General features: G+C 39.3%; 1 protein-coding gene across 3 annotated transcripts in view; it reads left to right on the top strand.

The window, feature by feature from the left end:
- Positions 1–27,057, top strand: part of zdhhc11 (zinc finger DHHC-type containing 11) — a 28,904-nt gene extending 1,847 nt beyond the window's left edge. Inside the window, exons 2-11 of one of the 3 annotated variants that reach the window (XM_057833178.1) lie at positions 9,277–9,495; positions 9,724–9,902; positions 11,967–12,068; positions 12,155–12,279; positions 12,358–12,513; positions 19,158–19,276; positions 19,348–19,397; positions 19,480–19,543; positions 23,015–23,090; positions 25,750–27,057. In XM_057833178.1, the coding sequence (XP_057689161.1) occupies positions 9,277–9,495; positions 9,724–9,902; positions 11,967–12,068; positions 12,155–12,279; positions 12,358–12,513; positions 19,158–19,276; positions 19,348–19,397; positions 19,480–19,543; positions 23,015–23,090; positions 25,750–25,892 (1,233 nt within the window). In that variant the 3' untranslated portion in view covers positions 25,893–27,057. Of the gene's footprint in view, positions 1–9,255; positions 9,496–9,723; positions 9,903–11,966; positions 12,069–12,154; positions 12,280–12,357; positions 12,514–19,157; positions 19,277–19,347; positions 19,398–19,479; positions 19,544–23,014; positions 23,091–25,749 lie in introns of all 3 variants that reach the window. The other 2 variants (XM_057833179.1, XM_057833180.1) reach the window with 2 other exon arrangements.
- Positions 27,058–27,329: the final 272 nt, after the last annotated feature.

Genomic DNA, 27,329 nt, shown 5'->3' with positions numbered 1-27,329 from the left:
ACAACAAATAACACGTTGTGAACATGTGACAGAAACTATTGCGTATTTTCTTCTCGTTCTTGTCTCGTCAGACCAAAACCGGAATTCGTTTTGTCATGTTTTAGTCTGCTGGAATACGTTTTTAGCTCGTTATAGTCTCATGAAAAAATTGTTCCAGGTTAACAATTGTTACACTAAATGCCTCCCAAAATGTCCCCCACGTCAATCTTAGACAGTTTAGCCTCTTGGACTATGCCACTTTAACAGAAATTGTGTCAAAATTAAAGCCCACAACATACTGCCTTGACATCCTTCCTTCAAACATTTTCAAAACTGTTTTTCATTGCATAGTCCCAGACATACTTCAGATTATAAATACTTCTCTCCAAACAGGAGAGTTTCCACAGACTTTAAAAACTGCAGTAATAAAACCTCTCCTAAAAAAACCTAATCTGGATGCCTTTACCATTAGTAATTACAGGCCAATATCAAATCTGACATTCCTGGGGAAAATTATCGAAAGGATTGTGTTCGAACAGATCCAGACTTTTATGATGCAAAACAATCTTTTTAACTCATTTCAATCTGGATTTCGGCCACAACACAGCATTGAGACCGTGCTTATCAAAGTCCTAAATGATATTCGTCGGAATAACGATGCAGGCAATAATCTGTTCTGCTACTACTGGACTCAGACCTAAAATTTGATAGCCATCTAAAGTCCGTCACTAAATCTGCTTATTACCACCTAAAAAATATAACCAGAATTAAGGGGCTTCTGACTCAACAAGACATGGAAAAACCTATGCATGCATTCATTTTCAGCAGATTGGACTAATGCAACGGTATATTTACGGGTCTTGATAAAAAATCAGTCAGGAAGCTGCAGCTAGTACAGAATGCTGCAGCCAGAGTCCTCACAAATACAAGGAATCTGGATCACATTACACCGGTTTTGAAATCGCTACACTGGCTTCCAGTGAGTCAAAGGATAGACTATAAAATACTACTGCTCGTATACAAAACACTTAATGGCCTTGGACCAAAATACATGCTTGATTTGTTAGATTCCTATGAGACATCTAGACCCCTAGGGTCGTCTTGAACCGGTCTCCTGCATGTTCCAAGAACAAGAACCAAGCAGGATGAGGCAGCATTTAGTTAGTATGCTCCTCACCTCTGGAACAAGTTAGCTGAACGTCTGAAGTATGCTCAAACTGTTAGCTCCTTTAAATCAGGGCTAATAACGCTTTTGTTTAGCACTGCATATCCATAACTGTCTATATATTTCAATCTACTTGCTTTCTATTCCTCTTGTGCTTATCTCCATAGCTGATTTCAATTATTATTAGTAGTAGTAGTTTTGTTTTATTTCTATTTATTTATTTTCATTCTGTTTGCGGTTAAAAACGATTTTTATGTATAATTTTATTTCCTACTTTGATTGTCTTGGTTTACGTTGTATTGATTTAAATGTGATTTTTATTATCTTCATGTGATGTAAAGCACTTTGAATTGCCTTGTGTTGAATTGTGCTATATAAATAGATTTGCCTTGCCTTGCCTTGCCTTGACGAAATATTTTCGTTATAGTCATCGTTGACGAAAACACTGATTGCTTGTTTAAAACCTGTAAGGGTAGTAAATGACATGACATATATAATATGCATGTATGACATTTTATAAAGATTAAGTTTTGTTTTTTTTTTTTTTTAGATATTGATCAAAAAAAGAAGCATACATATAGTACATTATTTTAAGCCATTTCATAACAGGTAAAAAGGACTCGGTCCATTCTCTATACTTCTTATCCCAATTAGGGTTGCCCTAATCTAGTCGCAATCCGATCACAGGACAGATATGACCATTTACACTTATGGACAATTTTAGTGTCTTCAATAACTCATTGATTGCCATTAATGGTGAGAGTCCAATCCAATCCATTTTGACTGGGAGAGCTATCCCCTCGCAATCAAAATGAACTGGACGTTTTAGCTCCGTCAATGGCTCTGAATCCTGATCATTCACCACAAGACCACACATTGCAAATGGATTGGACATCTATTGCTTTCTATTGGTGCTATTAAGTGTCAAATAATACATTATTTTCAATTTTACTATACACACACTACATATATATGTGTGTGTGTGTGTGTGTGTGTGTGTGTGTGTGTGTGTGTGTGTGTGTGTTTGTGTGTGTGTGTATATGTGTATACAGTGGGGAGAACAAGTATTTGATACACTGCCAATGGGAAAACCCATTGTCAGTGTATCAAATACTTGTTTTCCCCACTGTATGTGTATATATATATATATATATATATATATATATATATATATAATATATATATATATGTGTGTGTGTGTATGTGTATATATATATTAAGGGTGTCAACAATAATCGATGCATCCCGATGCGGGGCATGGACGATTCGATTCGATGCGGGCAACAAGCCGAATCGATTCAGCACATTTTAAAATATATAAGTACTTTCAAAAATCTTCCCTGCGCAATTCCGGTGATGCAATGGATTTGGTTTCCCCATTTGTATTATTATTCTCATGTTTAATTTTTTACACACCGCATAACTCTGGTCAAGTTTCCCACCAACCTCGTAGAAGCCAAAATGTCTCCAGATGTCTGCTTTTAATGTGTTAGGTGCATCAATAATCGCTCCCACTTTCTCCGCTTCAGCCATTGTTATGTTATGTCCTATCTCTCTGCTCTCTCGATTAGAGCTTAGTTCGGGCCTAAAAAATCCGACCCGACCCGACCCGACCCGGCCCCGTGTATTAAAGGCCGAGAGCCCGAAATTTTACGTTTTATTTGTAGGCTCGAGCCCGAAACCACCCCCCGAAAATGTACGTTTCATTTGTAGGCCCGAGCCCGTTTTATTTGTGAGGACTCAGCAGGAGGAGCAAATGCGGGGATGCAATACGTGGTTGCGTTTTGTGTGATCACAACTGGGACGATGCCTATGTGCATAATGATAAATTAAAACCTGTCTTTTGTAACAAATTCTCCCAGATAAACAAGACTGTAAGATCCATATTCAATAAACATTTATATCGTTTATATTTGTGTGTCTGTTCTATCAGTTGGATAGTTCATGCAGCATTCCTCGGCAAAATGCAATAATAGACATTTATTTTAATTTCTTCGAGTTGGCAGAAAAAGTTTTCTTGATGTTTAAATAGTCTACATATTTTTATTATAATTATAAATACTACATTTACACAACGAAATAACGCTGGAAAGGTTTGTTAAATATATTTCTGTGTGGGATATTGGGCACACTATACGTGCCTCTCTGACAAGAAGAGGAACAGCACCATATTCAAAAATAAACTAAAATACTTTTAAATAACATTCTTTATTTTAAGGACTTGCATCAGAACACACAAAAGAACAACCTGCCTTAAGGAGCACTGAAACAAAAATAAAGACGTTTTAAGGAACACCACGAACTCCACGATGTCCTGCTTAGCACGAAGAGGTGCAGCCCTTGAAATAAATGATAATAACGATGTTTGACTAATATCTTTCAGGCCAGTACAGTTTTTAAAATGCCTGCTCAGCGTCAATGTGCCAGTCTTTCTGCTCTCGTACGAGAGCAAAGCGCCACATTTGTTGCATTCGGCAAGGCCGACAGTTTTCTGTAACATCTTTCACTATCAATTTAAATCCTTTCCACACACCACTCGTGGATTCTTGCCTTTTCAATCCCACCGTCTTTAGTTTGCTTTTCACCTCTTGCGGCTCTATATTGAAATTCAAAAAGGAAATACCAGGATGCAGCGTTGCAGACTCGCGGAGAGCGTCAAGAGCGGGTGGGGAAGATTAAAAGGAGGGCGGGGCCATGGCGTTCATGTGCGCAAACAACACACTGGCTCATGTTTGTGATTACAAAAGCGCCTTCTATCTGTTTCATCCAATTTATTAATTTTATAACCAGTATTCCTTAGTTTAACATCAATACATTCTTTTAGTATACAAATATATATTTATTTAAAAAAAAACGTTAGCGGGAGTGAAGTCCGGCCCGATCCGACCCGACCCGAACATAATTGACATTTTGGGCCCGACCCAGCCCGAAATTCGGTCGGTTCGGGTTCAGGTTCGGGCTCAAGAGCTAGGCTCAACTGTAGAGAGAGCTACTTTACATTCAAATATCAATCAATTCCCTGGATTGTTATTGTGATAAAGATGCTGCGGCACTACAATATTTTCTTTGTCGTTTTCTTTAATATTTACTTGAATATTTTTATTGATGGGTCGTTGTGACTAAAATACAGTGACTGTTATTACTGATTTTGCACAGGAGTTCAGATGTTGCACTGTGTGAAAGGCTGCTACTGTGTGTGTAAAAAAAAAAAAAAAGAGAAAACACTAAGTAAATGCTGTGATCTGTTTTTTTTTAATATACAGTGCCTTGCAAAAGTAATCGGCCCCCTTGAACCTTGCAACCTTTCGCCACATTTCAGGCTTCAAACATAAAGATATAAAATTGTAATTTTTTGTCAAGAATCAACAACAAGTGGGACACAATCGTGAAGTGGAACAAAATTTATTGGATAATTTAAACTTTTTTAACAAATAAAAAACTGAAAAGTGGGGCGTGCAATATTATTCGGCCCCCTTGCGTTAATACTTTGTAGCGCCACATTTTGCTCCAGTTACAGCTGCAAGTCGCTTGGGGTGTGTTTCTATCAGTTTTGCACATCGAGAGACTGACATTCTTGCCCATTCTTCCTTGCAAAACAGCTCGAGCTCAGTGAGGTTGGATGGAGAGTGTTTGTGAACAGCAGTCTTCAGCTCATTCCACAGATTCTCGATTGGATTCAGGTCTGGACTTTGACTTTGGCCATTCTAACACTCTGATACGTTTATTTTTGAACCATTCCATTGTAGATTTGGCTTTATGTTTTGGATCATTGTCCTGTTGGAAGATAAATCTCCGTCCCAGTCTCAGGTCTTGTGCAGATACCAACAGGTTTTCTTCCAGAATGTTCCTGTATTTGGCTGCATCCATCTTCCCGTCAATTTTAACCATCTTCCCTGTCCCTGCTGAAGAAAAGCAGGCCCAAACCATGATGCTGCTACCACCATGTTTAACAGTGGGGATGGTGTGTTCATGGTGATGAGCTGTGTTGCTTTTACGCCAAACATATCGTTTTGCATTTTTGCCAAAAAGTTCAATTTTGGTTTCATCTGACCAGAGCACCTTCTTCCACATGTTTGGTGTGTCTCCCAGGTGGCTTGTGGCAAACTTTAAACAAGACTTTTTATGGATATCTTTGAGAAATGGCTTTCTTCTTGCCACTTTTCCATAAAGGCCAGATTTTTGCAGTGTACGACTGATTGTTGTCCTATGGACAGACTCTCCCACCTCAGCTGTAGATCTCTGCAGTTCATCCAGAGTGATCATGGGCCTCTTGGCTGCATCTCTGATCAGTTTTCTCCTTGTTTGAGAAGAAAGTTTGGAAGGACGGCCGGGTCTTGGTAGATTTGCAGTGGTCTGATGCTCCTTCCATTTCCATATGATGGCTTGCACAGTGCTCCTTGAGATGTTTAAAGCTTGGGAAATCTTTTTGTATCCAAATCTGGCTTTAAACTTCTCCACAACAGTATCTCGGACCTGCCTGGTGTGTTCCTTGGTTTTCATAATGCTCTCTGCACTTTAAAAAGAACCCTGAGACTATCACAGAGCAGGTGCATTTATACGGAGACTTGATTACACACAGGTGGATTCTATTTATCATCATCGGTCATTTAGGACAACATTGGATCATTCAGAGATCCTCACTGAACTTCTGGAGTGAGTTTGCTGCACTGAAAGTAAAGGGGCCGAATAATATTGCACGCCCCACTTTTCAGTTTTTTATTTGTTAAAAAAGTTTAAATTATCCAATAAATGTTGTTCCACTTCACGATTGTGTCCCACTTGATGTTGATTCTTGACAAAAAAATTAAATTTCATATCTTTATGTTTGAAGCCTGAAATGTGGCGAAAGGTTGCAAGATTCAAGGGGGCTGAATACTTTTGCAAGGCATTGTATATATATATATATATATATATATATATATATATATATATATATATATATATATATTAGGGCTGTCAAACGATTAAAAATTATAATACAGCTTAAAAATTAATTAATCGTAATTAATCACAATTAATCGCAATTCAAACCATCTATATAATATGCCATATTTTTCTGTAAATTATTGTTGGAATGGAAAGATAAGACGCAAGATGGATATATATATATTCAACATATGGTACATAAGGACTGTATTTGTTTATTATAACAATAAATCAACAAGATGGCATTAACATTATTAACATTCTGTTAAAGTGATCCATGGAAAGAAAGACTTGTAGTTCTTTATGAAAAATGTTAGTACAAGTTATAGAAATTTTATATTAAAACCCGTCTTAATGTTTTCGTTTTAATAAAATTTGTAAAAATTCCAATCAAAAAATAAACTAGTAGCCCGCCATTGTTGATGGCAATAATTACTTACACTATAAAATCAGTCGCACCCAAGCGCCAGCAGAGGGCAGCAAAACTCCGCAAAACACAATTAACAAGTGGGCCTTTCACTCCACTGTCAATTAAATCTGTCTGAGCTGGGCAAGTGCGTTAATTGCGTCAAATATTTTAACGTGATTAATTTAAAAAATTAATTAACGCCCGTTAACGCGATAATTTTGACAGCCCTAATATATATATATATATATATATATATATATATATATATATATATATATATATATATATATATATATATATATATATATATACTAGGGCTGTCAAACGATTAAAATTTTTAATCGAGTTAATTACAGCTTAAAAATTAATTAATCGTAATTAATCGCAATTAATCGCAATTCAAACCATCTATAAAATATGCCATATTTTTCTGTAAATTATATATATATTCTGTAAAATAAATTGTTGGAATGGAAAGATAAGACACAAGATGGATATATACATTCAACATACGGTACATAAGGACTGTAGTGAGCATTTCACTCTACTGTCATTTATATCTGTCTATGCTGTCCTCACTCCGAAGCGTCTACTTTTTCCAAAGCTAGACAGCTAGTGAACGACGCCTTAATAATCAGACTTCTTCCTTTTTCATCTGATTTATTAATAAAATGGCCTCAAACCATTGTCCTCTTTAGACCGTAGTGAAACAACAACAAAAAAGTACACAGCATTGCATTAGCAACAACGTTAGCTTAGCACGCTATACAGGTTCACTAAACATCAACAAAAAGCGTCTCATACAAAAAATATAACATTTCGCTTACTAACATAATATGTACATTCTTTACAACAACCGTACTTACGGACAAATCTTGTCCAAGGATCATATAAGCACAACATTATTAGCCCGAGACGTCGTGCAGCCATAATGAAGAAAAGAAGAAAATAATAAACCATGTCGCAAAGCGACCACAAGAGTTCGCTGTTGGACAGCGCAAAAAGCCTTGCTGTAAACCTTACCAAACGGCAGACTACTTTCTGAGCGGGACATGTGCGTTAATTGCGTCAAATATTTTAACGTGATTAATTTAAAAAATTAATTACCGCGCGTTAACGCGATAATTTTGACAGCCCTAACATATACACATACATACAGTGGGGCAAATAAGTATTTAGTCAACCACTAATTGTGCACGTTCCCCCACTTGAAAATATTAGAGAGGCCTGTAATTGTCAACATGGGTAAACCTCAACCATGAGAGACAGAATGTGGGAAAAAAACAGAAAGTCACATTGTTTGATTTTTAAATAATTTATTTATCTATGGGGTTGAGATCTGGAGACTGGCTAGGCCACTCCAGGACCTTGAAATGCTTCTTACGAAGCCACTCCTTTGTTGCCCTGGCTGTGTGTTTGGGGTCATTGTCATGCTGAAAGACCCAGCCACGTCTCATCTTCAATGCCCTTGCTGATGGAAGGAGATTTTCACTCAAAATCTCTCGATACATGGCCCCATTCATTCTTTCCTTTACACAAATCAGTCGTCCTGGTCCCTTTGCAGAAAAACAGCCCCAAAGCATGATGTTTCCACCCCCATGCTTGACAGTGGGTATGGTGTTCTTCGGATGCAATTCTCTATTCTTTCTCCTCCAAACACGAGAACCTGTTTTTTTTAACCAAAAAGTTCTATTTTGGTTTCATCTGATCATAACACATTCTTCCAGTCCTCTTCTGGACCATCCAAATGCTCTCTAGCGAAGCGCAGATGGGCCTGGACGTGTACCGGCTTCAGCAGGGGGACACGTCTGGCAGTGCAGGATTTGAGTCCCTGGCGGCGCATTGTGTTACTAATATTATCCTTTGTCACTGTGGTCCCAGCTCTCTGTAGGTCATTCACTAGGTTATCCCGTGTGGTTCTGGGATTTTTGCTCACTGTTCTTGTTATCATTTTGACGCCACGGGGTGAGATCTTGCATGGAGCCCCAGATCGAGGGAGATTATCAGTGGTCGTGTATGTCTTCCATTTTCTAATAATTGCTCCCACAGTTGATTTCTTTACACCAACAGTTTTACCTATTGCAGATTCAGGTGCAGGTCTACAATTCTGTCTCTGGTGTCCTTCAACAGCTCTTTGGTCTTGGCCATAGTGGAGTTTGGAGTGTGACTGACTGAGATTGTGGACAGGTGTCTTTTTTACCTATAATGAGTTAAAACAGGTGCCATTAATACAGGTAACGAGTGGAGCCTCGTTAGAAGAAGTTAAACCTCTTTGACAGCCAGAAATCTTGCTTTTTTGTAGGTGACCAAATACTTATTTTCCACACTAATTTGGAAATAAATTCTTTAAAAATCAAACAATGTGATTTTCTGTTTTTTTTCCCCACATTCTGTCTCTCATGGTTGAGGTTTACCCATGTTGACAATTACAGGCCTCTCTAATCTTTTCAAGTAGGAGAACTTGCACAATTGATGGTTGACTAAATACTTATTTGCCCCACTGTATAATATTTCACAGATTGTATTTCTAAAATAATAAAGCTTATCACCATGAAATTTCATAGTACAATAAATGTTTTCACACAATTAAAAACCCTACATTTTTCATTGTCTCAGATTTCTTTTGAATTTGTTTCCATTTTTTGAGTTGAATGCAATTTAATATTCATTTGAATTAACATGAACTTTTGAGCAAATCTTTACTTAGTCTTCGTGGTTATTATTCAATCCCTCATTTATCCAAATTGTGTGTTTTAAATGATATTCTTTCTGACAGTTTGTGTCTCATGGTGTCTAGTTGAACATCCTCCGTGGACAGTTGAGGCGAACTGCTCCCATGCGTGTCAGCAGCCGAAACGACCTGGTCCCGTCCAAGACCCCACGAGTGAATGGCTGGACTTGGCCCCCTCAGGTCTTTCAAGTCATTGTCTGGCTGGTGTACAACTACTTTGCCATCGTAGCCTTTGGCATGTTCATCCCTCTCCTACCGCCGCCTTGGAACCACGTGCTCTACGCCGTATCCTTAATTCTCAGCAGACACTCAGCTGGCCCACAGTCTGCTCACGAGTTTACAAATCAGCCTTGATAACCAAAACAACGTTTTTCTTGTTTGGGTGCTTTCTATGAGCTTCTATTAATGAGATGAATCTCCGTTTGTTTGTTTCTTCATGAAGCCTAGAAGGATCAGAATCAGTGATATTTTTGTCTTGTTAGCTAATTTTTCCTCAACCCCAGAGGCAACCAGTTTATAGGTTTGGCCTTTCTCGTGCACTTGCTCAGCCATGTTGCCGCAGTGACTATAGATCCAGCTGATGCCAGCGTGAGGGCCAAAAAGTCTTACGCTGGACCGATGCCTCTTTTTGACCGCACAGTGCAGGCTCATGTCATCCAGGATTCACACTGTTATTTGTGTGACGTCAAGGTGTACGTATGCAACCTTCATTAATCGTTTAATTGGTTCAGTTCTGCTATATGGGTATATGTGATATTGATAACATTTTTTGGCTCCTGTTACCAATTCCACACCCAAATGTGGTATCAGCCAATGCTGTTACTGTACTGATTTTTTTTGTTTTGTTTTTATTTTCTAAAGATGCATTTTTTTTCTTATAATACTAAATTACTGTAAAGTAATTGCTATAATGGCTTGGCCAGACACTGCTAGAGTCATTGTCTTCTATTGATGACACTAGACGTCCAATCCATTTGAAGTGGTGCTGCCACCTTCTCACTTCAACTGGATCGGACGTCTACTAGGATAATTGGATGCCACACGATTATCTACCATGATCTTGGGAAGGGCGACATGTGGTCTTTTTTTTACGGCCGTGGGCGTAACTGGTGGCCATTATGGGTAGGGCGTCCAGCAAATTGAAACTAGATCTCGATTGCACAGAATCAGCAAGTTATTTTTTAGTACTCGCCGATACAGATGATGTCGTTTTAGTGTCGTAACACTATTTATTACTACTGAAAAGTACCTTTGAGATTCTAATAAGTCATTATGAAAAGTAGCAAAATAATAAATCGAAGATTTCTTACAGTATTAATGGGCGAACATTAAACATACCAGTATAATCATAAATCTCATTAAACGCGTGTCCGTAATTTTTACAGTTTTTTTCAATAGTATACAGTGGAAAAAACTCAGGTGACTTGAAGTTCCCCTCTGAGACCCCCAATTTGGCCATATTTCAAAATTGTCCTATATGCATGTGTGATCCATCATTGGAAAGCTTAAAATCTCAATTTTCTGGGGGAAGAAAAATTTTGAACAGGAGGGTATTTAAAAAAAAATTTAAACCCCTAAACCCTAACTCAAAGTGAGAGCATGAGAGAGTATAATTAAAGACACCATGATTTTATCAAGATATTATCGCGTACTTGTTTAGATCCAAAAACTTCATGTACCATGTCTCACTGAGTGTCAAGACACAGCTGTGAATGGCCACAGCTGGAGTTTTGGGGGATTTTATGGGTGAAACATGGTAATATAACAAGGGTTGCAATGCAGGAATCGCAGACATCAAGGAGTGGTCGAGATTTTCTTTTTCAAATATTTACCTTTTTAAACTTTTTTTTTCTGTTTTTCTTTGTTCAGATCGATTATTTATCACCTAAAATATCGGGGAAAATGCAGCGGTAACAAAAAAAAAAATACAACTAAGCGATAGTTATGAGGTAGCTATCCATGACCTATTTACAGACACTATTTTTTTCATTGTGACGTAACTTGTTTAAAAGTTTAAAATATGCGAGTAATAATTTTTTAAAGTCTTTTTTTTTTTTTTTTTCAAAACTAAATATTAGACATCAATAAAGGATTCTAAGCTAAAAATGATAGACATTTTGAATAATAAATATAATTACTTACCTTCTTTTTATGGCTGGGTTGAAACAAAATCGGTTGCGCGGTGTCTGTAAACGTGGGTCTGCAGGGTAAAACGGACAAATTAAAAATAGTTTGGGGGCTTAATGCGCCATAAAATTGTTATGGCAGCATATAGACATATTTTTCTATCAAACACAACAGTTCCTTTGGCTTAAAATACAGCAGTTTATTTAAAAGAGGGGTGCAAGAGCAGAAACTGCTTTTTCAGCCTTGTCTGTGTTTTCCGCTATATACTAATATAATAGTAAGTTGTTTTTCCACGTATAGCACAACGACCATGATGAATGACTAATGCAATATGCACTTTCATTTGTCCTGAACTGACTAATGAGGAAATTAGCCTATGCTACACAGTTTACAGCTATAGTGATTCCTAATTAAGTGTGCTATTTATTATTTGTGTTATGTTGTGCTACAGTATCTCAAAATATCCACTGTCCGTATGAAATATGCTGCCAAACTGCATCCACTGCATAATTAAAGTTTTTTACCATGCGGTAAATAAGGTACATATTACTTACCGGTGCTATTGAACCCTGTTTAGTTTGTTATATAAAGTATGTGTTTAATTGTTCTAAAATGTTCCCTTTCCTCAGTGGTCCCAAAGTGAAACACTGCAGTGTTTGCAACAAGTGTGTATCAGATTTTGATCATCACTGCAAATGGCTGAACAACTGTGTTGGTGGGAGAAACTACAGGTAAGTCTAGAGAAATATTGGACTGCGGCACCTATTTGTACAATCAGAGTGACTGTTAAGGATGATTTCATCTGTGTTGCCTTTAGGTGTTTCTTTGTAGCAGTGTCCTCCGCAGCAGTCGGTGTGGTCCTTTTGGTTGCTGTCATCACATTTATATTCATCCAGCACTATGTGAATCCAAACGTCTTGCGGACCGACCCACGATTCCACAGTGAGTCAGATTGTTTGTTATGATAATTCCTCCATTCAAACGTGTGCTTGTGTGTATCAAATCTCCCACATCCTGCAGGTGCGCTGAACAACAACACCTGGCTGGTGTTTTTACCATCAGCCCCTGTGAAAACGAGTGCAGCCGGTCTCCTCATAGTTGCCTTCGCTACCGCCGTACTGTGCTTCACGTGTCTGCTGCTGCTCTGGCACCTACTCTGTTTCCATTTCTACCTCTGTGAGTCACACAAGAGCGGCCCCCTTCTTTTTTTTTTTCTTTTACAGCACAGACCAGTTTCAAATATAGGAATATGTTTGACGGGAAGTCACTTATATTATTCAGATGCTAATGGGTTTTGGTCAATGCAGTTACACTTGTATAGTACCTTTCCACCTTTAAGGAAACCTCCAGGCACTTTATACTACAGTGGTACCTCGACATGCAATCGTTTCGACACACGATCTTTTCGACATTCCACGTAAAATTTGACTGGCCACTTGTTTCTACATCCCATGACATGCTCTAAATACGACGATCTATGACAGCACCGCAGTTTCTTCGTTTAGAGCAGGGGTCGGCAACCTATGACACGCGTGTCAGCGCTGGCACGCGATGGGTTAACCAGTGACACGCGAGCGCATGGCAAAATATTATTATCTTTTTTTTTTTTTACCTGAAATTAAGACATTTTTAGTTGCACGCCCTGTTATTTAGGGCTTTACAGGAGCGTCCCTCCCGACCCCTCTGCCTATAGCGTTATTTGCAACAATTATGGATTTTGAGCACACTTCCAGCTCTTCAATTTCTCGATTCCTGCGCTCGTCGTTTTTTTCCCCCCTCTGCGCACTCAATTCTGCGCGCTCAGTTCAGCACCCGCTACTAACGTGTCACGAAGCCAACCAGTCAGAGAGCTGGCGGAAGTACACATTGTCACCAATCTGCACTTTTTAGTGCTGTTACTCCAAGCCCCAGCGTGGAGGCCGGCGGGCTAGTAAGCGAGTAGACAGCCGGCGAATCGCCGGCGTCCGCGCCGGGCTTTGAATTGAGATCCCGATGTCACATACTCGCCCCGGCGCGGAGGCCGGTCGCTTAAGATACGGGACTGTACACCCCTGTCCCGGCGCATCGCAACACTCCGGTTGGACCCCGATTGCCAGCTGTCAGGTCAGGGCAGCGGGTGAAGCGATGCTTACACTTTAGTATGGAGTGAACCGGCGATTAACGTGGCTCGTTGCCGTCGATTCGTCCGGTGCTTACTTCGGAGAGGTGGCAATGTGTATAAAAACTCTGTGACGCGTTGGATGGCGTTTTACTGGAGACTTTTATTAAACAAAACAAAAACCAGCGGGGGACACAGCCTCTTCTCTCCTTTTCACGGCGCTCTCCGCTCTCTCTCAACACCTTCCTTTGCTCCTCCCTCTCTTTTTCTCGCACAGACGCCCAATTCCTCTTCTACGCTTAACTAGTAAGCCGATCATATTGTAGGGGACAGCGGCTCCTTGGGGATACCGGTAACAACTGGTTGCCTGGTTACTTCCGGTAGCTCTTTTTGTGCATTATGCCTCGAGAGTGGTGTGTGTCGCACAACAAGTGTCAAACGCCACTACGAGACAAAACATGAAAATTCATAGAAAACAGGGCCAAGGAACACATTAAAGTGGGCATCTTTTATATGTGGAATATAAAATATAAAATTGTGCATATAATTCACTGTTTAAGCTAGTGAACAAGACAAAATGTAAGAGTCGGCTGTTCTGACTTTGAAGGCTCTCTGTACTGTGGGAGACCTGCACTGAGAATCACACCTGTTCCCTTTTGCGTGCTGGGGTGTGTGTGTGTGTGTGTGATATGTTTGCATAAAATGGTACAGCTGTACAGCTGTTATTACTGTTGCACTTATTTTCAAGTTTTGATATTTTCTACAATATGCATTAGTTTTTAGTTAATTGATGAAGACGAATGGTAGTTGTACAAATTAAATGTATGTCCATGTTTTTTTTATTTGGAGTAAAATTACAGCTCTGCCGGATATAAAAATTCAGATGCGCGTCATTAATCTTGGGGTGGCACACTGATTGACAAGAAAATTTGAAAGTGGCACTCCACACCAAAAAGGTTGCTGACCCCTGGTTTAGAGGAACCAACATCGGTTCCAACAACGCTAGTGCAAGTGGTGGAAAAAAAGGTGATGCTTACCGTTACACATTAGAACCCGGTTTGTTACATTATTACAGGTATCATTATTAGTATTATTTCTATTTTTGTTCCAATTTATATTCCTAATGTATTTGTTTCGCTATTTTTAATTGATATTTGCAATTGTAACATCAATATTTTTTCAGAATTTTGTAGCGGAGGTTTTCGGGCTGTGGAACGAATTTATTTATTTATAATCTATTCTAATGGGAAAATCCTGCTCCGCATACGACCATTTCGACTTACAAACAAGGTCCTGGAACGAATTAACTTCATATGTAGAGGTACCACTGTATATCCTCATCTACCTACTGGTGCACAGCACCAGGACGTAGGGTTCAGTACCTTGCTCAAGGATACTTAGACGAGTTCATCAGGGCGAAGAATCGAACCCACAACCTCTGGGTTGGGGAACGACTACACTACCACTGAGCCACGTACAGTGAGGAGCAAAGTATTTGCACCCCTTTTGATTTTGCAACTTCACCCACCTAGAAAATAGGTAGCGATCTGAAATCTCAATCATAGATGCATTTCCACTTATACAGAAATGACCTAAAAAAATCCAGAACTCACATTGTATGATTTTTCAATAATTTGTAATTTACCGGGGTTCATAAGTATTTGTACCCCTGAGAAACTCGATGCCAATTATTAGAGCAGAAGCCTTTGTTTGAAATTACAAAGGTTTTTCACCAGGTTTTCACATATGGAAACGGGGATTTTGGTCCATTCCTCCATACAGATCTTCTCCAGATCTGTCAGGTTTCTGGGCTGTCGTTGAGAAACACAAAGTTTCAGCTCAATCCAAAGATGTTCTATTGGATTGAGGTCTGGGGACTGGCTTGGCCACTTCAGAACATTGATATGCTTTTTACGCAGCCACTCCTTTGCTAGCATGGCTATATGCTTTAGATCAGAGGTCTCAAACCGGTCCTCAAAGGGCCGCAGTGGGTACTGGATTTCATTCCAACCAAACGAGAACAATCCCTTTTCACCAATCTGGTGTCTAACAAGTGTAATCAGTTAATTGCAGTCAGGTGCTGCTTACTTTAGCAGATACCTCATTGGTTGAACTGTCTGTTTTGGATCTGTTGGAACAAAGACCAGGACCCACTGCGGCCCTTTGTGGAATCGGTTTGAGACCCCTGCTTTAGATCATTGTCATAATGGAAGATCCATCTTCAAGTCTGATTGAGAGAAGGACGTTGTTGCTCAAAATCTGATGATTTTTTTCACCATTCATCCTCTGCTTTATACAGTACAGTCGTTCTGTCCCCTTTGCCGAAAAGCAGCCCCAAAGCATGAGGTTTCCACCCCCATACTTCACAGTGGGGATGGTGTTCTTGGAATTGTACTCATCCTTCTTTTTCCTCCACACACGATAAATAAAGTTTGCACCAAAATGTTCTACCTCGGTCTCATGTGACCACATGACTTTCTCCCGTGACCCCTCTGCATCATTCTGATGGTCCCTGGCAAACTTCAGACGGGCCTTCACATGTACTGGCTTAAACAGGCTTCTGAGCAATGCATGATTGGAAACTATTGCACCGTAATGTTCTACTGACAGTAGCCGTTAAAATTGTGCATCCAGCTCTCTTCAGGTCATTGACCAGCTCCTGCCGTGTAGTTCTAGGCTGAGCCCTAACTTTTCTCATCATGAGTGATGCCCTACGAAGAGAGATTTTACATGGAGCCCCAGTCCGAGGTAGATTATCAGTCATGTTTAGCATTTTCCATTTTCTATAAATTGCCCTCTGCCCGAAAGCTGAAGATGGGTCATCACTGGGTCTTTCAGCAAGACAATGATTCTAAACATATGGCCAAATCTACACAGAAATGGTTCACCAGACACAAAATCAAGCTCCTCCCATGGCCATCGCAGTCCCTAGACCTTGTTTTGTTGGCAAAAGGGGGTTGTACAAAGTATTAACACCAGGGGTGCTAATAATTGTGACACACATTATTTGATGTCAAATAATTTTTTCTTTATGTGGGATTTTTTCCCCACTGATTGAATGCACTTGTATTGAAGGTTGGATTTTTCTCTTTTTTTCCATTAAGGTCCCATATTATTTGAATAACAAAAAAGATTATTAGAAGCTAAAAAACACATCTTTTTCGGGGGTGCCAATAATTATGGAGGGTACTGTATATTACAGGCCAAAAGTTTGGACACACCTCATTCAATGCAACACAAATGAAGGTCCCAACCCCATTGATGAAGCAATAAATTGCACTAATTAATGCTGAAAAGGCATACCTATGAACAGTGTTGGGCACGTTACTTTAAAAAAGTAATTAAAGGGTGACCCCAAAAAAAGTTTACACTCAGTTGACTGCTTGTTTAAAAGCCATTGAAACATATCTAAATAGGTTGTCATGCTAAAGTGATACATTAAAGTCACTCAATGCAGCTCGTCTCTAAAATTCCTGTGCTTCTGCTGAAAATGAAGAAAACTTTAGCTGTACCTGAATTGCTGCGTCTGACACCTACTGAGATTGCAGCAAATCTGAGAATATCCAGATGTGCAGTCTACAAAGTTAAAAAGAAGCTGAAAGATACTGGAACAGCCTCACGAAAACCTGGGTCTGGAAGTGAAGATCTGTGCGGACCAAAAAGTTGATTGACAAGGTGATATGTGGCCACCCCAGAGTCCAGATCTCAATCCCCTGCATTATAGCATATGGGCAACTGTGGAGGACAGTGCCTGTAAGAAGCCACAAACTTCTGTGGCAGCCTTGGAGAGGTCCATTGTTAGATCTTGGGAAAAGATGACAGCATCCTACATAAAGAAGCGTTCCGCAGGCGCCTGGAGGCTGTTGTGACACTTAAGGGAGGACACATTGAAAAATAGACTGTACTGTACATGTTCTTTACAATAATGTATAATTTGTGATTCAATTCTAATTCTAAGATGAATAAACATGGCATTTAAGTTGTATTATGGCAGTGTAAACTTTTTTTTTGGGTCACCCTGTAGTTACGTTACTCATAATTCTTCCAAAAAGTAACTGAGTTAGTAACTGAATTACTCTATAGTAAAAGTAACTAGTTACCAGGGAAAGTAACTATTTCCGTTACTTTAAAAAGAACTTGTTGTATGTCAAAGAATTTGAAATTTTCTGAGCAGTATTCGAGTCAGTGGAATAGAGAAGAACAGACAGGTAGTTAACTTGTTAGGTGCTTCAGCAGATATGAATTGCTTACCACAGATGTCGACAAAAGATTTGCCCCGGGACATAAATTACACATTACATGCAGGTTCTTAATTTCGACAAACTTGAAATAGTGTCTATATCTCCACCTCTTAAAGGACAATTTTTCTTCTGAATGCTCTGCCATCCCGACCCTGTGCATCTGTTTTGCGTGTGTGTTTGCCGCACGCGCTGTTCCGGTTTGCTTGTGAAATCACCGGCTCTGATTGGCTTTCCACGACACATGACTCTAACCCTCAGCCAATCACAATCACCTCCATCGCATCTCTGAGGGGCTGCATTCAGGTAGCTCGTTTCCCGACAATTCACGTCACCTTCAAAGCGTCTGTCGTCCTCAAGATGGAAGCAGAATTATTGCTGGCTGACAGTGGGAGATGGGAACGAGGCTAGCATCAGGGGTAGCAAACACAGAAACGTTACCAAACTTTGGAAAGCATTGTCTAATTGAATGAGCAGGGACAAACAGCTTGGAGTCAGAAGTACGTGCGCTATTCTCGAACCTGAACGCACCCCAAGTCTTGGATGACAAATCAACCGAGCAGAGAGTCGACTCGACACGGCTGGTAGTTTCTTCAATTTATTCAGAGTAAGTAACGCACCGCTTTTGACCGTCAGTAATGGTAACGGCGAAGTAACGGCGGAAAAAGTAATTAGTTAGATTACCTCATTACTGAAAAAATAACGCCGTTACGTAACGGCGTTATTCATAACGGCGTTACTCCCAACACTGCCTGTGAAGTCAAAAACCATTTTAAGTGACTCCCTCTTGAAGCTCATCTAAAGAATTGCAAGAGTGAGCAAAAAAGTAATCAGAGTGAAGGGTGGCTTCTTTCAAGATTCTCGAATATTATACATTTTTAGATATTTCACCTTTTTTTTTTTTTTTTTTTTTTATTATTATTTTTTTTAATGCTAAGTACATAGTTCCACACGTGTTCATTTATAGTTTTATTACCTTCAGTGAGAATTTACAATGTAAATAGTCATGAAAATAAAGAAAAACGCACGGATGAGAAGGTGTGTCCAAACTTTTGGCCTTTACTACATACATATATAATTTGTGCATGCAAGGGTTAAGATTCTTAATGTTTGCATTCACTTATATAGCGTTTTGTTGCTAAAAGTTGCTTGGGAAAGGTTTTGTACACTTCAAATCAGTAGGGGGCATCGTGGAAGTATGTGTGTCAATAGAATTGACTCATACTTGTATGATTTTTCTTATGATAAGAGCTGAATACCTGTAATAACAAACAAATAAATCCCAACATCTTTAGCATTATTTTAGCATGAAATTTTAAAGGTATTTTTTGGGGGAGAACTTATGATACAAGTTGAACAGTTACATTTGGTGCAGAATAGAATACTATTCATAAATGTCAACATATTTTCCTGTTTTATGTACTCATTATTATTATTATTTTTTTTTTTCATTTTTGTAATCATTGTAAATGGTGTCATTGCAGTGTGTAAAGGACTAAGCACGTTTGAGTATATAAAGCTGCAGCGTCAAAAAGAAGCCAGAAGTAGAGATGCTGAAGTGGGAACGCCGCATGGCATGCAAATGAACGACAAGGTCTCACAGGTGACAAGTCCTGCTTGACCCCTCTTTAGCTGTGGCTGTGACACCTTTTAACACTTGTTTCTTTGCTAAAGAATCATCTGAGCTCTATCGACTGTGAGCCCACCCAAATTCATGGTTCAAGGTAACATTAAGTCACTACTGATTTTATTGTACCAATGCAAACCGTGCCAAGAGTTTCTTTAATGGTGCTGATGTTTCAACAGTTCATGCAACACTAGTAATAAAGGATCACTTTCCAGGCGACTGCCAGAGTCCATCTGCAGAGAGGTAAAAAAATATATACTTGGATAAACAAAACTCTTAACCCTTTGCAAGGCACTCACTTATCTCATTGGCTGTTACTAGACGTCCAATACTTTTTGACTGGGAGGGATTCGCTCAGTACAATGGCATTGAAACATGCATTCACAGCCAGTCCTCCCAGTTGTTTCACCGATATTGGACCATTTTGTGGCCTACATATGTGAAAGCCAGGTCTTTGTTTTTTTTTGTTTTTTTTATGTCCTAAAAATAGTCACTTGTCCTTTAAAGCAGGGGTGGGCAATTAATTCCACAAAGGGCCGCAGTGGGTGCGGGTTTTTGTTCATACCCATCATGAGGCCAGCCTTTCACCAATCTGGTTTTTTACAAATGCAATCAGTTGATTGCAGTCAGGTGCTCCTTGTTTCCACTGAAACCTCATTGGTTATACTGTGTGTGCTGAATCAGTTGGAACAAAGACCAGGACCCACTGCGGCCCTCGAGGACCGGTTTGCCCACCCCTGCTTTAAAGGTTTGAAGTTTGGACTTTTAATTTTCCTCCTCCGTGTCTTTAAAGGGATCCACGGATAGAAAGACTTGTAGTTCTGTTACTATTAAGGGTGTAACGGTACATGTGTTTGTATTGAACCGTTTCGGTACGAGGTGCTCGGTTCGGAACGGAGGCATACCGAACGAGTTTCTGACATAATGTAACCCTTACTTTTCGAGGCTGTGAGTCGATCGGGTTACATTTTCTTTATGTAGATTACATTTACTCCGTCTTCTATAGACCCCAATCACCAACGTCACACAATCACGTGATCGCTGTATTGTGCCGCAATATTGTCCGTCATTGTGTGTCCGTATTGTCATTGATCGTAGTTTCTAAAGGTGGATTCACTTGCAAATTATGGAAGCCCAGGTGCTTTCAGACGCTGTAAACTCATTGGATGAGTTGCATAAAAGCTGTTATTTGGAAAAACTGATCCATATTTGATGCCCAAACCAATGTTTTCTCCCGTCCAGTCCCGTCCCGGGCGTCCTAAGGCCACAAAATTTCCAATCATACTCCAGTTTATGTCACGATGAGGAGTCGGGTACCCCAAATCGGCACCGGGCTGTATATAAACCGACATTTGGTCAGCTGAGCGTCACTGTTGTCACGATTGTAAAATGAAACTTGATCGACAACGGGCCAGTGTGTGCCGAAAAATAGCTGCCCCGCGTGAAATGTCCCCCCTGACGGGAGCGCTTTATTTATAATGCTTTATTGACGTGAAAACATCAAATGGTTTCATGGACGCATTACAGTAATGGATTTACGACTGCAACGTTAACGATTGTCAGGAAGGTTTTTGGGTTCGTTTACTAGGCGGTGATTCCTTAGACAAGCAGAAAAACACGCAGTAATAGGAGGAATGTACGTAGCGGTAATACGTATGTAAACACGATGAGCTGACTGACAATATGGCGGCACCAGTCAGGGGGGCGGAGTTGTGACGTCACGTGATTGGGGTCTATACTATAATGAGGACCAACACGGTAGGACAGTATAACCCAGAAACGTCAACGGCGCAACAATGTGGCTGCCGCGAGAACGCAGTGAAACGCGGGCGTTAAAGTCAATCAGCCAATGCACACCAGTCGCAGTGCGGCCGCGTGTTAGACACGTCCCAGAAGCGGCTCAACACGACGCACGCGAAAAGAACGACAGAGTTTATTATTTGACGCAAGAGGCGACCCTCCTGTGTCAATACTACTACCGGTAGCTAGGATCGGGCAGACCGGAAGTCACTCGTGTAAAATTATGGTGGATCCGGTCGATTTTCAAACTAATATGCAATCGTAACCCACTTTTTGAGTCCATCAGATCTCTTGAGTGGTAGATCGGGGCACAGTTGACTTGTCCTTGTTGATTTACTGCTGTCTTCTCTGCTATAATAATAACAAACACGGCCCCGTGTTCAATACAAAACCCTCCTACCACAACAAAACAAGTAGGAACTTATATTCACATACGTAGGAACTAAAGTTATACAACATAAAATATACAATTTAAATAAATACTACATCACATTTGTAAAATATAAACACATAATAAAATATATAATAGCCCATTCAAATAAAATAAATTGAAATGAGCTAAAACACCTGTAATTAAATAATATGAATAATACACAGATCCTGCTTAGACAATTAAATTTATTAATTTCTGTGTGGCGCTTTAACTTGAGAAAATTCACCAATAAAGCTTTTGAAAACCGTTCATAAGGAAAAAAATGATTCATTGAGGCATTTAATTTGTAAAATACATGTTAAAATCTTTGTCATTGGGATTGCTTTTCTCTTTAGTCCAGGACTTTTTTTCTTCTTCTTTCTTTCAGAAAGAAAGCTGACCAATACGCAGGGTCTGAAAGGCAAATTGTTGTTGGATTATCTTTAAATACCCGCTACTTTTTGAGCAGAATTCTAGCTTTGTATAGGCTAATGTTCCATTGTTGAAAGCACAAAGGTGTGTAATAAACAACTAGAACATTTATATTTTGCATTTTGTTTTCTTACTGTACTGAAAATGAACCGAACCGTGACCTCAAAACCGAGGTACGTACCAAACTGAGATTTTTGTGTACCGTTAGACCCCTAGTTACTGTAAGTTAAAATAATTTGCTATTGAAACACCTCTTGATGTTTTCGTTTTTATACAATTTGTTAATGATGTCACGAGGTGCGCCGATCCTTCGAAGCGTGTGTCGAGTAATGAAGGGACTTTGAATTTTTTAAAATTCAAATAATATGGGACCTTAATGGAAAAAAGAGAAAAATCCGACCTTCAATACAAGTGCATTTATTCAGTGGGGAAAAAATCCCACATAAAGAAATAATTATTTGACATCAAATAATGTTTGTCACAATTATTAGCACCCCTGGTGTTAATACTTTGTACAACCCCCTTTTGCCAACAAAACAAGGTCTGGGGACTGAGATGGCCATGGGAGGAGCTTGATTTTGTGTCTGATGAACCATTTCTGTGTAGATTTGGACATATGTTTAGGGTCATTGTCTTGCTGAAAGACCCAGTGATGACCCATCTTCAGCTTTCGGGCAGAGGGCAACAGATTTTGATCTAAAAGGTCCTGGTATTTCAAAGCATTCATGATGCCATGCACCCTAACAAGGTTCCTAGGGCTTTTGGAAGTGAAACAGCCCCACAGTATCACTGACCCACCCCCATACTTCACAGTGGGTATGAGGTGCTTTTCAGAATGCGCATCTTTCGTGGCACGCCAGACCCACTTAGAGTGTTTGTTGCCAAAAAGCTCAATCTTGGTCTCATCTGACCAAAGCACACGGTCCCAGTTGAAGCCTGGGAACAAACCGCACGGTCCCAGTTGAAGCCTGGGACCGTGTGGTGGAATGTGGTTACATGTGTGCTCAATAGACTGAATTACTACGGTCTTAAATGCTTTATATTCTCACATGATTTTTGCTTCCACTTAGTTGGAAAACATTAAGAAACAACCAGAAAAGGACACCACCTTCCATCATGAAACACCAAATTCAGGAGAAAAAGAAAGTGAGTATTTGTCCAACTTAAAAAATCTGTCACACTGAGATTGCTCTGTTACAGTATTTCAATATACAGTGATCCCGTGCTTTTCGCGGTTAATGGGGACCAGAACCCGCTGTGATCAGTGAAAAGCTGCAAAGGAGTGAACCACCCAAAAACTTTTTTTTTTTTTTTGGTGTGTGTTCAATGTATTTCTTCAGATTTAGCATGGAAAGAGATGCCTATAACATGTTTTTTCCCACTTTCCCCCCCAAATATAATAAAAAAATACTTTATGTATATATATATATATATATTAGGGCTGTCAAACGATTAAAATTTTTAATCGAGTTAATTACAGCTTAAAAATTAATTAATCGTAATTAATCACAATTAATCGCAATTCAAACCATCTATATAATATGCCATATTTTTCTGTAAATTATTGTTGGAATGGAAAGATAAGACGCAAGATGGATATATATATATTCAACATACGGTACATAAGGACTGTATTTGTTTATTATAACAATAAATCAACAAGATGGCATTAACATTATTAACATTCTGTTAAAGTGATCCATGGAAAGAAAGACTTGTAGTTCTTTATGAAAAATGTTAGTACAAGTTATAGAAATTTTATATTAAAACCCCTCTTAATGTTTTCGTTTTAATAAAATTTGTAAAAATTCCATTAAAAAAATAAACTAGTAGCCCGCCATTGTTGATGGCAATAATTACTTACACTATAAAATCAGTCGCACCCAAGCGCCAGCAGAGGGCAGCAAAACTCCGCAAAACACAATTAACAAGTGGGCCTTTCACTCCACTGTCATTTAAATCTGTCTGAACTGGGCAAGTGCGTTAATTGCGTCAAATATTTTAACGTGATTAATTTAAAAAATGATGCCCCGCTCAGGGAGTTTTAAATGACAGTACACATTGAAACGCTCACTTGTTGTGTTTTATGGAGTTTTGCCGCCCTCTGCTGGCGCTTGGGTGCGACTGATTTTATAGGCATCCATGAGCATTGAGTAAGTAATTATTGACATCAACAATGGCGGGCTACTAGTTTATTTTTTGATTGAAAATTTTACAAATTTTATTAAAACGAAAACATTAAGAGGGGTTTTAATATAAAATTTCTCTAACTTGTACCAACATTTTTCTATTAAGAACTACAAGTCTTTCTATACATGGATCACTTTAACAGAATGTTAATAATGTTAATGCCATCTTGTTGATTTATTGTTATAATAAACAAATAGTCCTTATGTACTTTATGTTGAATGTATATATCCATCTTGTGTCTTATCTTTCCATTCCAACAATAATTTAGTAATGTATGAATTTTATGTCATTTCAACACTTTTAAAATACAATAAGTCTCTGAATCCTTTTTAATACCATTGTTATGCTGTTGCTAATCATTGATGAGTATTTTTTACCATTAATGCGACTTCTGGTGCTGCATGGTTTTGCTGATAGCTTTGTAGTCTGGTTGATACTTGGTGGGGTTAAGCTTAATGCAGGCGTTGAGAAACTTTGGATGTGAAACTTTTCATGTTCACGAAGTGCCACGAATCCTGCTTTTCCACAACATGCACGGAGCACCATCAGCGCACACCAAAACAAATGTATCCATCGATTAATTTTTTTTCTTTGCGAACTTAGTAAATCCTCCCCTCGTGTTGTCCCTTTTTATAGTCAAAACCTTGCAATCAAGATGAACAGGGATAAATTGCTTACATCTGTTGACTCATCCAAAGCGGAGAAATTTATGTCCTTCATTTTCGTTGCCTCAATTTGATTTGACATAATGATGGTTCGATCGTGAACGGTTCTTGCCGACAGAGGCATGTCTTTTATCCATTTAATCATCTTGTCTTTATCCGAAAAGTCGTCAAATACTCTCCAGAAAGGCAAATTCCTCTGTCCATTCCTTCTAAAATGTACGAAATAGCATCGGCCGGTATTTTCGACAGCAAAATACGGCAACCCCACTTGAACAGTGTCTCTGCCTTATCTGCGTTGCCTATGCGATGGATACTGTAGATAGATTAATCGATAGATCGACACAACGACATGTATGTTTGCCACGTTCCCATTAAAATTACTGCGAAACGGCTTTCTAATTGCAGGTTGTAGTATACGGACTATGTGTCCCATGATCCCTCTGGGCTCACCCAGCCAATGGCATAGGACTTGGGGGGGGGTCTAACGTAGCACATCTAGGTTGCTATTTGATGATATCTAGTGCGAATTGCGCGAGTGTTGTCAGAGCATTAAAAAAGTTAACATACGCCGCAAAAGTCACGTCTGCTTATTACTGCACAACACCAGCATATGACCGGTGACCGTCGCCGTTTCGCGCAATGCGCAAAGGAGTATGAAGAAACCTTTTTTTTTTTTTCTAAATATGGATTTGTCTGTGAGCCAAATGCAGCCGTCAAAAGAGCCAGATCTGGCTCGCGAGCCATAAGTTCCCGACCCCTGCTCTATAAAATACTGCATTTATTTATTTATTTTTAATTGGAAAAAAAAATCCGCGATGGACTGAGGGCGCAGAGTTTGAAGCGCGAAGTAGTGAGGGATCACTGTATACCGTACATTATACTATGTTGGTTGTCCAGCTGTTGGACTACCTGAATAATTTTGTCCTTTCACATGGAAAATTTCACAAAAGACAAAAGCGATATAAGCACATCTAGGAGCTGGAAGCCTGGCACAGGTGGTGACATGCAGAGTGAAAGCATCAGGTCGGCGGAAAGCGTTCCGGATGTCCAGGATCCCCTCGGAAGCTCAGTGATGACTCCAGATGACACATAACAGTCAGAAGTTCAACAGGATTGTATATCGCACTCGGGGACACCTTGTTAAGATAGGTTACCATGGAGCTGTTGGTGTTAATGAGGACATACTCAATATGACACAGACACTTTGATACCACATGTGAAGCCTTTTTAAAGTGCTCACTTATGTTTTGCTCCGCTCTCTTTTTTTTTTTTTTTTTTTTTTTAATGTAGAATGTTGACTAGTCGTTCTCCATATGGATTTGTATGGTGGTCCACCTTCAATGTAAGCGTCTGTGCCATTAATCTTAGCCAAGTAGATGTTTTGGGGCATCTGGAGATCTTTTATTTATTTTCCAAACAAAACCTGCTCCAAGTACAGGGCAGTAATGCGTAAATCATGTAATTTTATCTACTAGCCAATGCAACAACCTTGTATGGTCAAATAAATCCATGCGTTGAGAAGAACAGTGGAGCACATTATAGTAGGAGAAGAAGACTGAACATCCCCAATATGTTTGGTGATTAGTTGTGTTAAAAGTGTCATTTTATTTCATAGTAAAGAATTAAGAACACTTGTTTTATCGCTTAATTTCTCATTCTTGCGAGGAGTGTCTTCATTTATTTTTAAGGATTTAGTCATTTGCTGCCATTGACAGCGATAGACGTCCAATCCATTTTGACTGGGGGGGAGCTCTCAGCAGCTGTTCGATCAGCATCAATGGCGGTTAAACATGATGACAGTGCAAACCTTCCAGTTGAAATGAATTTAATGTCTATAACTATCAATGGCCATGAATGAGTTAAGTAAATAATCAAGACGTACAAGAATACAGTATAGGGGCACCTCAAGATACGAACGCATCGAGATAAGATTCTTCGGACATACAACGTAAAATTTGACTCGAAATATGACTGTTTACAACAGCGTCACAATTTCATTGTTTTCCCACAAGACGGTAGCATGTCGAATTTTCTTCTGAGAGAAATCATCATGCGTCCCAAGAGGGTTAGTACAGGTGGTAGCAGTGGTTAAAAAAGGAGAAAGTGACACTTACCATTGAAATTATGAAAGAAATCATAGACCTTGGTGTGCATATGAGTGAACTGGTTAAACGATATGGCCGGAATATGTCTCCTTCACACCCGCTGTCTTCTCAGACCTCTGTTCGCCAGTAAGTTGAGGTAACAATAAAAACTTTGTTTTACATGTGTCTAATTTAATGCATTTCTTAAATTACACGTCTCACGGTATCCTCTACTTCCACATCACCCGTCTTCTCATCTTATTTATTAAAGATTTGGTGTAGGTTTTTGGGCTCCGGCGCAAATTAATCAAATTTTAATGTATTCTTATAAGGAAATCCCTCTCGACATACGACCGTTTCGACATACAAACCAGGTCCTGGAATGAATTAAATTCATATGTTGAGGATCCACTGTATTGCAAAAAAAATATGTAATATATACAGAA

This window comes from Corythoichthys intestinalis, chromosome 4 (assembly GCF_030265065.1).
Source record: "Corythoichthys intestinalis isolate RoL2023-P3 chromosome 4, ASM3026506v1, whole genome shotgun sequence".
Taxonomy (NCBI): domain Eukaryota; kingdom Metazoa; phylum Chordata; class Actinopteri; order Syngnathiformes; family Syngnathidae; genus Corythoichthys; species Corythoichthys intestinalis.
The sequence above is the reverse complement of the archived record's forward strand: the minus strand, read 5'-3'. Positions and strand labels throughout refer to the sequence as shown.